At 44.0% G+C, this 13760-nt stretch overlaps 1 protein-coding gene across 2 annotated transcripts in view; it reads right to left on the bottom strand.

Moving 5' to 3' along the window:
* The window catches only part of flna (filamin A, alpha (actin binding protein 280)), a 161371-nt gene that overhangs the window by 54432 nt on the left and 93179 nt on the right, over nucleotides 1–13760 (bottom strand). For both annotated transcript variants that reach the window (XM_084332810.1, XM_084332809.1), the window contains exons 18-24: nucleotides 11504–11594; nucleotides 10718–10887; nucleotides 9717–9834; nucleotides 8325–8437; nucleotides 6754–6903; nucleotides 4602–4920; nucleotides 425–598 (exon numbers count right to left, since the gene is read on the bottom strand). In XM_084332810.1, coding sequence (XP_084188936.1) covers nucleotides 425–598; nucleotides 4602–4920; nucleotides 6754–6903; nucleotides 8325–8437; nucleotides 9717–9834; nucleotides 10718–10887; nucleotides 11504–11594 — 1135 coding nt within the window. The remainder of the gene's footprint in view (nucleotides 1–424; nucleotides 599–4601; nucleotides 4921–6753; nucleotides 6904–8324; nucleotides 8438–9716; nucleotides 9835–10717; nucleotides 10888–11503; nucleotides 11595–13760) is intronic.

The raw sequence follows: 13760 nt of genomic DNA, 5'->3' as shown, positions 1-13760 counted from the left end.
TACAACACTGAGGCAAACACACCAGAGGAACAGGAAACACAGTTAAAACACTGAGGCAAACACACCAGAGGAACAGGAAACACAAGTTAAAACACTGAGGCAAACACACCAGAGGAACAGGAAACACTAAGACAAACACACCAGAGGAACAGGAAACACTAAGACAAGGCTGTAGTGGTGTTGGTGGTGGTAGTGGTGGTGGTGGTGTTGGTAGTGTTGGTGTTGGTAGTGGTAGTGTTGTTGGTAATGGTGGTGGTAGTAGTGGTGGTTGGTAGTGTTGGTGTTGGTAGTGGTGGTGTTGGTGGTAGTGGTGTTGTAGTGGTGGTTGGTAGTGGTGGTGTTGGTGGTGATGGTGTTGGTAGTGGTGATGGTGTTTGTAGTGTTGATGGTGGTGTTGGTGAACAACACCCTTCACCAGACTCACCCTCCTCGTAGGGAGTGTACTCCACGCTGTAGATCCCGTCTCCCAGGTCGGTGATGATGGCGTCTGTCAGGCTGCCGGACGGGTTGCTTATGCGGGTCTTGATGTGGTCGCCTCCCTTCTGGGTCAGAGCGCGGGCGTCCACTGTGAAGTCCGTGGTGGCCTCGCGGAACACGCCTGGAGACGCACGGAGAGGGGCGTTAACCATCATACAAGTCTCTTAGAGGACAGAGACACGTTAACCATCATACAAGTCTCTCAGAGAGACACGTTAACCATCATACAAGTCTCTCAGAGAGGACAGAGGGGCGTTAACCATCATACAAGTCTCTTAGAGAGGACAGAGACACGTTAACCATCATACAAGTCTCTCAGAGAGGACAGAGACACGTTAACCATCATACAAGTCTCTCAGAGAGGACAGAGGGACGTTAACCATCATACAAGTCTCTCAGAGAGGACAGAGACATGTTAACCATCATACAAGTCTCTCAGAGAGGACAGAGACACGTTAACCATCATACAAGTCTCTCAGAGAGGACAGAGGGACGTTAACCATCATACAAGTCTCTCAGAGAGGACAGAGACATGTTAACCATCATACAAGTCTCTCAGAGAGGACAGAGAGACACGTTAACCATCATACAAGTCTCTCAGAGAGACACGTTAACCATCATACAAGTCTCTCAGAGAGGACAGAGACACGTTAACCATCATACAAGTCTCTCAGAGAGGACAGAGACATGTTAACCATCATACAAGTCTCTCAGAGAGGACAGAGAGACACGTTAACCATCATACAAGTCTCTCAGAGAGGACAGAGACACGTTAACCATCATACAAGTCTCTCAGAGAGGACAGAGGGACGTTAACCATCATACAAGTCTCTCAGAGAGGACAGAGACACGTTAACCATCATACAAGTCTCTCAGAGAGGACAGAGACACGTTAACCATCATACAAGTCTCTCAGAGAGGACAGAGGGACGTTAACCATCATACAAGTCTCTCAGAGAGGACAGAGACACGTTAACCATCATACAAGTCTCTCAGAGAGGACAGAGACACGTTAACCATCATACAAGTCTCTCAGAGAGGACAGAGACACGTTAACCATCATACAAGTCTCTCAGAGAGACACGTTAACCATCATACAAGTCTCTCAGAGAGGACAGAGACACGTTAACCATCATACAAGTCTCTCAGAGAGGACAGAGACACGTTAACCATCATACAAGTCTCTCAGAGAGGACAGAGACATGTTAACCATCATACAAGTCTCTCAGAGAGGACAGAGACACGTTAACCATCATACAAGTCTCTCAGAGAGGACAGAGACACGTTAACCATCATACAAGTCTCTCAGAGAGGACAGAGACATGTTAACCATCATACAAGTCTCTCAGAGAGGACAGAGACACGTTAACCATCATACAAGTCTCTCAGAGAGGACAGAGGGACGTTAACCATCATACAAGTCTCTCAGAGAGGACAGAGGGACGTTAACCATCATACAAGTCTCTCAGAGAGGACAGAGACATGTTAACCATCATACAAGTCTCTCAGAGAGGACAGAGACATGTTAACCATCATACAAGTCTCTCAGAGAGGACAGAGACATGTTAACCATCATACAAGTCTCTCAGAGAGGACAGAGACATGTTAACCATCATACAAGTCTCTCAGAGAGGACAGAGACATGTTAACCATCATACAAGTCTCTCAGAGAGGACAGAGGGACGTTAAACATCATACAAGTCTCTCAGAGAGACACGTTAACCATCATACAAGTCTCTCAGAGAGGACAGAGACACGTTAACCATCATACAAGTCTCTCAGAGAGGACAGAGACATGTTAACCATCATACAAGTCTCTCAGAGAGGACAGAGGGACGTTAAACATCATACAAGTCTCTCGTTTGAAATGCCCACTAGATAGAAGTCAAATGTAACCACGGTTGTTCCGTCTTTCTTTTTTGTTAATGGTTTCAAACCAAATCCAATAAAAGTAAAAGTTTGAAAAAAAGATATATAAAGAAAATGTTTGATGGAGAAATGCTTTTAAAGCATTTTATCTTTAATATAAATTGTATTGCCTATATGTCTTTCTACTATTACCCTGCCCATACCTGTACCTGTACCTCCCCTCCCCATTCTGCTATGACGCCTGAATTCCCCCAAGGGGATAAATAAAGGAACATCTCATTAACCCTTTGGGTGCCGTTCACGTAGAACTACGTTTCTGTCGCCGGACGGTTGAGTGCCGGAAACGTAGATGTACGTTTTTCTCACGGTATTTCTTTTATTCGCTATTGCCATTCATAATTCAGCGGGGCACCTTGTGCATGCTGTTCTGAATGTGTCTGAGCTGGCAGACGGTCTTATACCGCCCTCTAATGCCTTCGGCCGCTATTGCACTTCATTAGAAACGGTGTAGTTTCTTTTCTCTACCGAGCTGCAGCGTGGGGGCGGGTCCTAAACACTCCGGCAAAACACACGCTTGTAGGGATGGCTTGGACAACTGACCCCGCCCGCCCGTTCATGTGCAATGCCCAATAACGTTGGAGACAGGATCGCTGTGGATAACTGGAATGGCGATCAGATAATTGGATTATTTTTTTTGCATATAGAGACCAGGCTCTATATATCCAATCTTGCGTTGATCTGATATTTTTTTCTACCGTGATTGAAGCTGTCTGTGTGTGCTGTACCGAATGCTTCGATCATAATGTTGACATTCGAATTTTCTAAATCAACATTCAAATTTTTTATAAATTTGTTTTTATTTTACATTTTTTATCTTTCCCCCCCCCCGTCTATTCAATCTGTTTAAACCAATGGGGGTTTTCTTCACAGTTGCAGTTAAAGATTAGGCTACACTAATATTATACTATAAGACGTCACCATCACTTTCATACCAACCGTGCCCTTATTGGATTATTTATATTGACGAATTTTTTTTTTCTTTTTTTAATAGACATTCGAAGCTTCGTTCGAATACTTCAATAGAAGCTTTGAATGTTAAAAAATGACATTCGGTACAGCCCTAGTGTGTTGTGTGTGACTGTTTACCGTTGGGGTAACGCCGCACTCCAGGGCCCATTTCATGTATGCACGAGGAGACATAATAATGATAATCTAGCGTTGATTTCAGGAAGATTCGATAATCAGGCAAAAAATGACAACGTGATAAGTGAATTACACAAAAACGCTATTTTCGCGTCTTTTTCCTGGAATTACTCAGAAGCACCCAAACTATATTCATATTCAAAAACGGTATAAAACGAAAATGTACGGATGAAAAAATGATCAGTTTTTTGCACGTTGACTGGAAGCATCTCACTGACAATCGACGGCGTTATTAGACCCATAGCTATAATATAAAATATAGGTTTAGCTCTACAAACAAGGTGAGCGATTACATGGGGTTAATGGACGGCGAGGCCAGATGCACTTCCCGGAAGGGGCGCGTGGCACTCAATGTGTTAAGCTTCAGCTCGTTAAGACAAAGCGGTGAGATGTTTTCCGGTTCATTTCAATAACGGGTCACAGCAGCAGTAAGGAAACATAACCCTAGATTGTGCCACATCAATGTGGAACACCCTACCCCCACAGCTGTAAAGGAATGTGAATCACTACCCACTTTCAAAACCTCTCTCAAAGAGCAGCTACGGGAGACTGCAATCCGAAACTGGCCCCTGTAAATGTCCAAACCCAACCCCCTCCAATGTACAGTCCCCCCCCCCCCCCCCCCCCCCACCTAACCTCTTCCAATGTACAGTTTCTTCCCCCTCAAATGTATACTCTTTTTAGACTCCTTTTGTATCACAAACAGTGCTGTATATTTGTATATCTGGTATGTCATAAATGTATAGATGTAGCAGTAGTACTGTCTATCTGTGTGTCATATATTATGATGAATTGAAAATGGGGGACCCTGATGTAAACAAGACGAAAGTCTTTCTCTGGTCTGCATCCCCTTAACAATAGACCTGTCTCAAACCCTGCCCCTTTTCTTGAGTCAGAGGTAAGCGACAGCTGTGATTGGAGGATCAAGAAAAGAGGGCAGGGTTTTGAGACAGGTCCATTGTGTGTATTGAGCCGTACTGTATTGTACCCATTCTGCTAAATCTGTTAAATAAAGTTTTCAATCAATCAAACAAACAATCAAATCCCCTGACCTTTGCCCTCCACCCCGGGCCCGAACACGCGCACTCCGCTGGCGTCCACGGCGGGCTCCACGGTGAGGCGGGCGGGGAAGTTGGGCACGTCCTGCCCGCCGTAGCGGATGGTGAGGGTGTAGCAGCCGGGGTACAGCGGGGTGTAGGTGATGGTGTAGGTCCCGTCGCCGTTGTCCTGGATGTGGACCTCCGCCTCCGTCCCACTGTCCGAGATGATCTCGATGGTCAGCTCGGCCGGGCCGGCGTTGGTGCAGTCCACCGCAAACTCGCCCGTCTCCCCGACCTTGGCGCGCTCCAAGCCTGGGCCAGAGCAGCGCACCTGAGGGGCAGAAGAGGCTGGTCTTAAACTATAGTCTACTACTCATATAACTCTGTATATAATATACACACACACAGATATATATATATATATATATATTAGGGCTGTCAGTTTATCACGTTAATTAGATTAATTAATTACACAGCAAATTATCGTGTTATGAAAATTAACTCACAATTTTTTTTTTTTTTTATTAACATTATTTTTTTTATCTCATTCAGTCCATAAGAACGTAGAATACACATTTACAGACTTTTTTTCTTTTTTTTTTTTTTTTTTTAAATATGGTCCATTTGCATGTTCTTGGTATCTGATTCTAGGGACATAATAATTTATAATTTATAATTTAGGACCTGCTCAGAGGTCATTAATTGGCATGCATGCGATGCATGTATGCGATTCGTCTCTGCGATTAACCCATCCCGTCGTCCTTCCCCCCCAAGGGCAGCCGGGAGCAGACAGGCGCAACGTGAGCCGCGCCAGGGGACCAATCCAAGTGCTCCTGTCCGTCTTCGTCAAGGACACCACAGCGTTAGCGATCTGTTGTTGTGCATGTTTTTCCATTGGGTTTATCTTATCGGGGGGGAAACCCTTGCGAGCACGGGGAGAACATGCAAACTCCACACACAGAATGGCCTGGGAGATTCCCCACCTGGGTACCTGGCATCATGGAAACCTGGTCCCCAAGCGGGAATCGAACCCTGGACCTTCTTGCTGTGAGGCGACAGTGTTAACCACTACACCACCGTGCCGCATCTATGGATCTAAGGGAATGTATTCCCAGTGTCAGAAATACTGTGTCTGTTACTAGGCTTGAGTCAATTGTAATGAACCAAATGAGAATATCAATTACATTTTGTACTATATCTATACATATCTCTTACCTACTCTTACTAGTTACGCTGCTGGCCAGTATGACTTATTACCATAGTGTCTTTATACCTGTATCACTGTACATATTAATACTATATCTATATCTGTACATATCTCTTACTAGTTACACCGCTGGCCAGTATGACTTACTGTCTTTATACCTGTATCACTGTACATATTAATACTACAACTCTGTACATACATCGGATTAGCACCATCCAGGCAGACACTCACCAGTGCATATTACTCAGACATCTGAAGGACCGCAATGGAAATAAGCTGTAAGCTTTCTTGCGTTTTTATCCTTTTGATAATGGTGGGCCTCTATATGTATACTTGTATATATGTTCACTATCAATACAAATCTCCATCTATCTATCTATCTATCTATCTATCTATCTATCTATCAGTATCCATCTATCTGCAATGTGGTCTCTTGTCTTCCTAGTATTATTTTTCATAACCACTAGATGGAGATTGGTAGGATTAAAGCACCGATCGATATTCAGGATCTAGTAATCTTGAAAAGTCTGGATCTGGATCAGGGTGATCCCATCCTGGATTGCCTTGAAATACCGGGACAAAAATCTGGCAGAGTTGTCTGATCCTGGATCACAAAAAAAAAAAAAAAAAAAAAAAATTGGATTTAAAAAGCTGATCGGATCCGATTGAGATTAAAAGTTTTTAAACTACTGGATCCTGTACATTGTATATTAATATTGTACTTTACTGTTACATTTGCACTCTGGTTGGATGCCAGACTTCTTCTCGTTGTACTGTACTTGCGCTGCATGATGACAATACATTTGAATCTAATCTAAAGAGACCTTCATCCGTCCCTATTGGGTGATTGGTGGAAGAGGCGGACCTTGGAGGGGTCTGTCCCTATTGGATGATTGGTGGAAGAGGCGGACCTTAGAGGAGTCTGTCCCTATTGGATGATTGGTGGAAGAGGCTGACCTTGGAGGGGTCTGTCGGGGGATAGGCTGTGGGGTTGAACGGGGATCCAAGGATTGGAGCTCCGTCATAGGTCAGCTCGACCTGGTATGGCCCCGCCTCCCGGGGGATGAACCTCAGCTGACTGGTCTCTGGGCTCAGTCCAGGCTCCACCTACCAGAGGGGTCATGATTAAACACTGTGCACCTTATTGGATAGAGAGGCTGTCAGTCATACGTTTCAATATAATAATAGATGTAAAGACGGGAATTAAAATATAAAATGATATACAGATCCACAGGCTTTGGCCATCATAGATGGGGGTGGCGGTGGCAAATCAATACAGCAATATATATCGATACAGTTTTTTTTTTTTTATGTATTCATTCATACATTTTACAATCCCATTGTACTGCAATAAAAATTATTGCAATGAGGTGAACAGACTGAAAACGTTTTCTTATAAAACAGATTAATATATATTCTTATTCGATAAAACAGATGTATAATATATATTCTTATTAGAATCACAGACACCATTAGTAGAAGGATATCGAAAAAAAGAGATCATTGATCTCTTTTCAAAATGTTCAGTTGCCATCGCATGCACTCATCTGTGTTTCATTATGCATGCTTACCAACTGTTCGCCTGTTTTTACTGCAACACTACTATCACGACATCTAAGAAGGGAGATCCCCCCTTGAATGGCCCTTCTAAGGTTTCTCTCCTCCTATTGCTAGGTTTTGGTGAGTTTTTCCTTACCTTCGTGTGGGGTATGTCTGGGAGCGTTGCATTAATTTGCATTTATTTAAAAGAAATGTGGACCTTATGGTGTTGTTGTTGTTTTGTTCTTGACTTATTGTTATGTTTTCTTCTTGACTTGTTTAAAGAAGATCTGTCCGGCCCATGGGGACATTAACGTGTGTTGTCGGGCCTTACAAATACATTTGATTTGATCTCAAGTGACTACCTGGTAAAATAAAGGTAAAATAATAAATAAATATATACAACATGGGTACATCAGTCTAATCACAGACACCATTAGTAGAAGGATAATACAACATGGTCACAGTCAGTCTAATCACAGACACCATTAGTAGAAGGATAATACAACATGGTCACAGTCAGTCTAATCACAGACACTATTAGTAGAAGGATAATACAACATGGTCACAGTCAGTCTAATCACAGACACTATTAGTAGAAGGATAATACAACATGGTCACAGTCAGTCTAATCACAGACACCATTAGTAGAAGGATATACAACATGGTTACATCAGTCTAATCACAGACACCATTAGTAGAAGGATATACAACATGGTCACAGTCAGTCTAATCACAGACACCATTAGTAGAAGGATAATACAACATGGTCACAGTCAGTCTAATCACAGACACCATTAGTAGAAGGATATACAACATGGTTACATCAGTCTAATCACAGACACCATTAGTAGAAGGATATACAACATGGTTACATCAGTCTAATCACAGACACCATTAGTAGAAGGATATACAACATGGTTACATCAGTCTAATCACAGACACCATTAGTAGAAGGATAATACAACATGGTCACAGTATCTCTGTACCTTGCTGGTCACTGGTTTGCCTGCTGGACCGGTCACCTTGGCGGCGACCTTGCCTTGACCTCCAGCGCCCTTTGACTTCACGGTCACTTCCTGGTCCTTACCCACCGTCATCTCTGTAGATAGAGGGGGGGGGGGTAGTACCAGTGAAGTTGCAGGAGACAGCTTCAACCCACATTTCTTTCCCGCCGCAGTGTTTTCTTGATAATAAGATTTAATAAATGTATATTTATAATAAATATTGGCTAATATCCATAATAATATGTATAATAAATATTGGCGAATATCCATAACAATATTTATAATACACGTTGGCGAATATCCATAATAATATGTATAATAAATATTGGCTAATATCCATAATAATATGTATAATAAATATTGGCTAATATCCATCAGACTCATAGCGCCGCCCTTCCCAGCCTCCTTCTTGCAAATTCGCTGGTGCACGACATGGACGAGGTACGTTTATGGATTACAAATACACAGGGGGTCTCGTCAAACTCAAAATCTCACCGCCGGGCCAAGCCAGGCGCATAATTCACAAAAGACGCGATATCTCGCTTTCTAGAAAAATGTGCATGCATTTTGGGAAAATGGCCACAAATTAGAGTGGGGTTGCGCAGGAACGGAAGTTTGTAGAAACAAACGGTTTGTTCCCCGTCGGGAGTATAAATATACTGTAAGCATTTCAAATGAGCCATAGTATGTCTCCATAGCTATAATATGGAATATATACGATGGGTCTACAAAAACATTGTTAAAACAGTCTGAAACGCGGGCGGCTACGCGGCGTAGTGGGCAAGGCGCTCGCCACGAATACTGGAGACGCTGGGCTCGCCTGTTCGAGCCCAGCGCTCCACATTGCCTTCAGTTTAGCTGGTCGTCTGTACTAATACACATTGGCCGTATTAGGGGGTGGGAAACTGATGGGTGGGGCTCGGGCGTTGTGGACAGCGACTCCTACAGGTCGGTTGGTGCGCCTGCGCAGTAGAATCAGGAAGTGTCGGGGGCAGCGTGAGCCTCCCACGCGTTACTCCTCGACACAGAGATCGAGCTGCGCAGGTGAAAAGATGCGACTGCTGTTACCTCAAGTACCGTAGGGGACTTGTGCTATGTATGACTTAGTCCACATTGCAGCCGGCTTGTGGGAGGCAAGAAACAGTGTTCGTGACAGGGGAGGGTTGAATTGGATGATACGAAATTGGGATGGGAGAAAATATAGAAAATGGGAGAAAAAGTGGATAAAAGAAAAAACAGTCTGAAACGCTGGTGCCAGGTATTGAAGATGGAAAAAAAAGCGTGGCAGTCGATGAGTTAATTGAAAAGGCCAATGAGAAGTGACATGGTCAAGAGAAGGCGGGTCCTAGCGACAGGAACAGGAAGTGGACTCACTGCCTCCCAGGCCGGCCACGCTGATCTTGCTGAGGTCCAGGGGCGGGGCCACGCCCACGTTGAACGGGCTCTTGGGGATGTTGTCTCCTCCGTAGGTCACAGCCACTCCCAGAGGGCCCTGGGACAGGAAGGGGAGGAGTTACAACTCTGCTCCATGCAGAAAACTCGCAAATACATTTGAGGGTGTTTACGTGAGGGTGTGTGCGTGCATGTGCATAAGATAAGATAAGATATTCCTTTATTGATCCCCTTGGGGAAATTCAGGCATCATAGCAGCATGGGGGAGGGGGGGGGGGGGTGCAGGTAGTAAAAACAAGCAAAGTGTAAACAATATAATCTCCTACCTGTTGTACATGTGTGTATTTGACAGATGTGTATTTGACAGGTGTGTACTTGATGTGTGTGTGTGTGTGTGTTACCTGCTGGACAGGTGTGTACTTGACGGTCTGTCTGTGTGTGTGTGTGTGTGTGTGTATGTGTGTGTGTGTGTGTGTGTGTGTGTTACCTGCTGGACAGGTGTGTACTTGACGGTCTGTGTGTGTGTGTGTGTGTGTTACCTGCTGGACAGGTGTGTACTTGACGGTCTGTGTGTGTGTGTGTGTGTGTGTGTGTTACCTGCTGGACAGGTGTGTACTTGACGGTCTGCGTGTGTGTGTGTGTGTGTGTGTGTTACCTGCTGGACAGGTGTGTACTTGACGGTCTGTGTGTGTGTGTGTGTGTGTGTGTTACCTGCTGGACAGGTGTGTACTTGACGGTCCGTGTGTGCGTGTGTGTGTTACCTGCTGGACAGGTGTGTACTTGAGGGTCTGCGTGTGTGTGTGTGTGTTACCTGCTGGACAGGTGTGTACTTGACGGTCTGTGTGTGTGTGTGTGTGTGTTACCTGCTGGACAGGTGTGTACTTGACGGTCTGTGTGTGTGTGTGCGTGTGTGTGTGTGTGTTACCTGCTGGACAGGTGTGTACTTGACGGTCTGTGTGTGTGTGTGTGTGTGTGTGTGTTACCTGCTGGACAGGTGTGTACTTGACGGTCTGTGTGTTGTCATGGTTGTTGATGATCTCGAAGTCCTGGATGGACTCCCCCTTGGCGTGTCCAGAGAACTTACAGTCCAGCTTGGCTTTACCTGCTCCTTTAGTGTTCACTGTGAAGTGGGTGGGCTTGTTCAGCTCCACACCTAGAGAGAGAGAGAGGGGGGGGGGAGGGAGGGAGAGAGAGAGAGAATACAGAGAGAGAGAGAGAGAGAGAGAGAATACGGAGAGGGGAGAAAGAGAGAATACAGAGAGAGAGAGAGAGAGAGAGAGAGAGAGAGAGAGAGAGAGAGAGAGAGAGAGAGAATACAGAGAGAGAGAGAATACGGAGAGGGAGAGAGAGAATACAGAGAGAGACAGAGAGAATAATGAGAGAGAGAATACGGAGAGAGGGAGAATACGGAGAGGGAGAGAGAGAGAGAATACGGAGAGAGGGAGAGAGAGAAAGAGACAGAGAATAATGAGAGAGAGGGGGAGAGAGAGAGAGAGAGAGAGAGAGGAAGAGAGACATGGAGAGAGAGAGAGAGAATACAGAGAGGGAGAGAGAGAGAATACAGAGGGAGAAAGAGATAGAATACAGAGAGGGAGAGAGAGAATACGGAAAGAGGGAGAGAGAGAGAATACGGAGAGGGAGAGAGAATACGGAGAGAAAATATGGAGAGAGAAAGATCAGCGAGTCATGAGTTCAGTAGTTCTGTAGGTGCATATTGTGTGTGTGTGTAGCTCTGTGTGTGTGTCTTTGTGTGTGTGTGTGTGTGTTACCACTGCGGGTGATTCCTGGTCCCTCTGCCTTGACCTTGCTGGCGTCGTGCGACGGGTCCACTTTGATCCTGATGGGAGTCATGGGGATGGCCTGGAGAACACAGACACCAGGAGGAGATATTCTAATTAAATACTTATTTTTATAAAATGTCTTCGCAAGCTGGACACGCAAAACACTCAGATATATACATTTATTAACCCCCTTGGGGGAAATTCATCCTCTGCGTTTGATCCATCCTGACTATGTAGGAGCAGGGGTCAAGAGACCAACTCTAGTAGTAATGGCAGTACCTTGGTGCAGTGTTAATTTTGTCAACGAAAATTATGACAAAAGATGTTACGTCAACGAAGCTTTTACCTGCGACGACAACGAGACGTGACGTCACGTTAATGTTGATCATGCGACACTAACGTGACTAAATAGTTAATTAAATATCGTTGACCACAACTGAGGACACAAAAATGTAGTTTACAAAAACCATGACGAATTCTCTTAATTTATGTTGACTAAAACAAGATGAGACAAAATAATAACTTTTAGAATAATTCACGTTATTATTTCAGCATTTCCCATTTCCGTTTCCGGGTTAAGCTCTGCAGCGTTTATGGCTAAAAGCCAAGCTACATAACATACGTGAGGCTAAAAACCGCATCCCAGGTCTCTCGTGACTACAGCTTATACCAATAACCATGAACGGAATCTGCTACTCTCTCAACACTCCTGCGGCAGCCGAACAGTTCTACCAAAAGAACATAGCATTTAAGACGACAGAGGCTGAGAGGATGGCTAGGCTAATAGCCTGGGAGTCGGGACCTATATCCCAGACACAGGCTTGCTCCCTTTTATCTGTGTACACCCACTACTATCAACATTACACATGGATACAACAAGGACAAGACCATGTTCACTTAAAAAGGTAATGTTTGTATGAAAAGAAAAGAAACCGACGAGTACTAACACTGAGATTGACCCTGCTATAAGTTGTTATGAATCCCTTTAGTTTCAAGTTTCAAGTTTCTTTAATAGTTGTCATACAGAAGTACAGAATACTTTTATACAAAATGCTTCTTACTGTTACGCTCCAGAGACTGTGCTAGACAAGATAAGTATGAAATAACATAGTATAGCATGTAAATTAGAAGTAAAAAAAATGAGGTCAGTGTTCAGTATAGACATATGTACAATGTTCGATGCAGAATAGACGTAACTGAGTTACCATATAATATACAATATACTATGCAGTGTACTAATATATAATACTATATAGTGCAAAGCAGAAATGGGATGAGGTACAATTTAGGTACAATTTACAGTAAGGTGTACGAGTTGTAGTGCAAATCCTTTATCAATAAATATAAAGTGTGGAGAGTGGGTGCTGCAGTGTGTTTGTTTAAAGTGAGTGTGTGCGTGTGGATGTGTGTGCTATGTGCATTTGATGGTTGTTGTGTAGTGTTTATTGTTCGTTGAGCAGCCTGATGGCCTGGGGATAGAAGCTTCTTCTGAGTCTTTCTGTGCTCGCCTTGAGACTCCGGTATCGCTTGCCTGACCGCAGCAGTTCAAAGAGGCAGTTGTTCGGGTGGCTGGAGTCCTTAATGATTCTCTTAGCCTTGCCCCTGCACCGCTTGTTGTAAATGTTCTGGAGGGTGGGGAGCCCCCCTCCAATTGTGCGTTCGGCTGAACGTGTCACTCTTTAGCGCTTGAAGTGCACTAAAACATCGTAATGACTTTTTATTTTTCATATAATGTTGGGTACATGCTCAGTAGAGTTAGAACACTCCCAGTCTTAGGGGCTGTGATATTTTGTTACCACACTTTATGCACATAGAAGTGCGGTGGCAGGTTCGCTAAGCTAATGTTGTTAGCCGAATGCTCTGATGGGGGGCCGCCATTTTAAGTTTTAAGTTTAAAGTGACGTCAGCAATCTACGGTACGACTCGACGGACAAAAGGGAATGTCTGTGTGACGTGTGTGGAATTTGTACAGTAGGTCCCAGTGAGAATTGCAATCAGTGTGTACTGTGTATTTACACTATCCTAATGTTGCTTTGTTGGTAAAAAAAAAAATAAGCAATTAAAATCAGAATATGTTCCATTCCATGTCTGACTATTTCTGAATCTATTGACCATTTCAAGGAATGTTTGGTTACTATTGGGCTTCTAGCCTTCTACTGAACTTATTGTGAATCAGCTGATGGGTTTTGGCTAGACTATACTTAATAAATAGAATTGCATTATTTACAATAAAAAAGCCCTTTTT

Source organism: Notolepis coatsorum (genome assembly GCF_963971535.1).
Source record: "Notolepis coatsorum genome assembly, chromosome: 17".
Taxonomy (NCBI): Eukaryota; Metazoa; Chordata; class Actinopteri; order Aulopiformes; family Paralepididae; genus Notolepis; species Notolepis coatsorum.
This window is presented reverse-complemented; position numbering and strand designations above follow the sequence as displayed.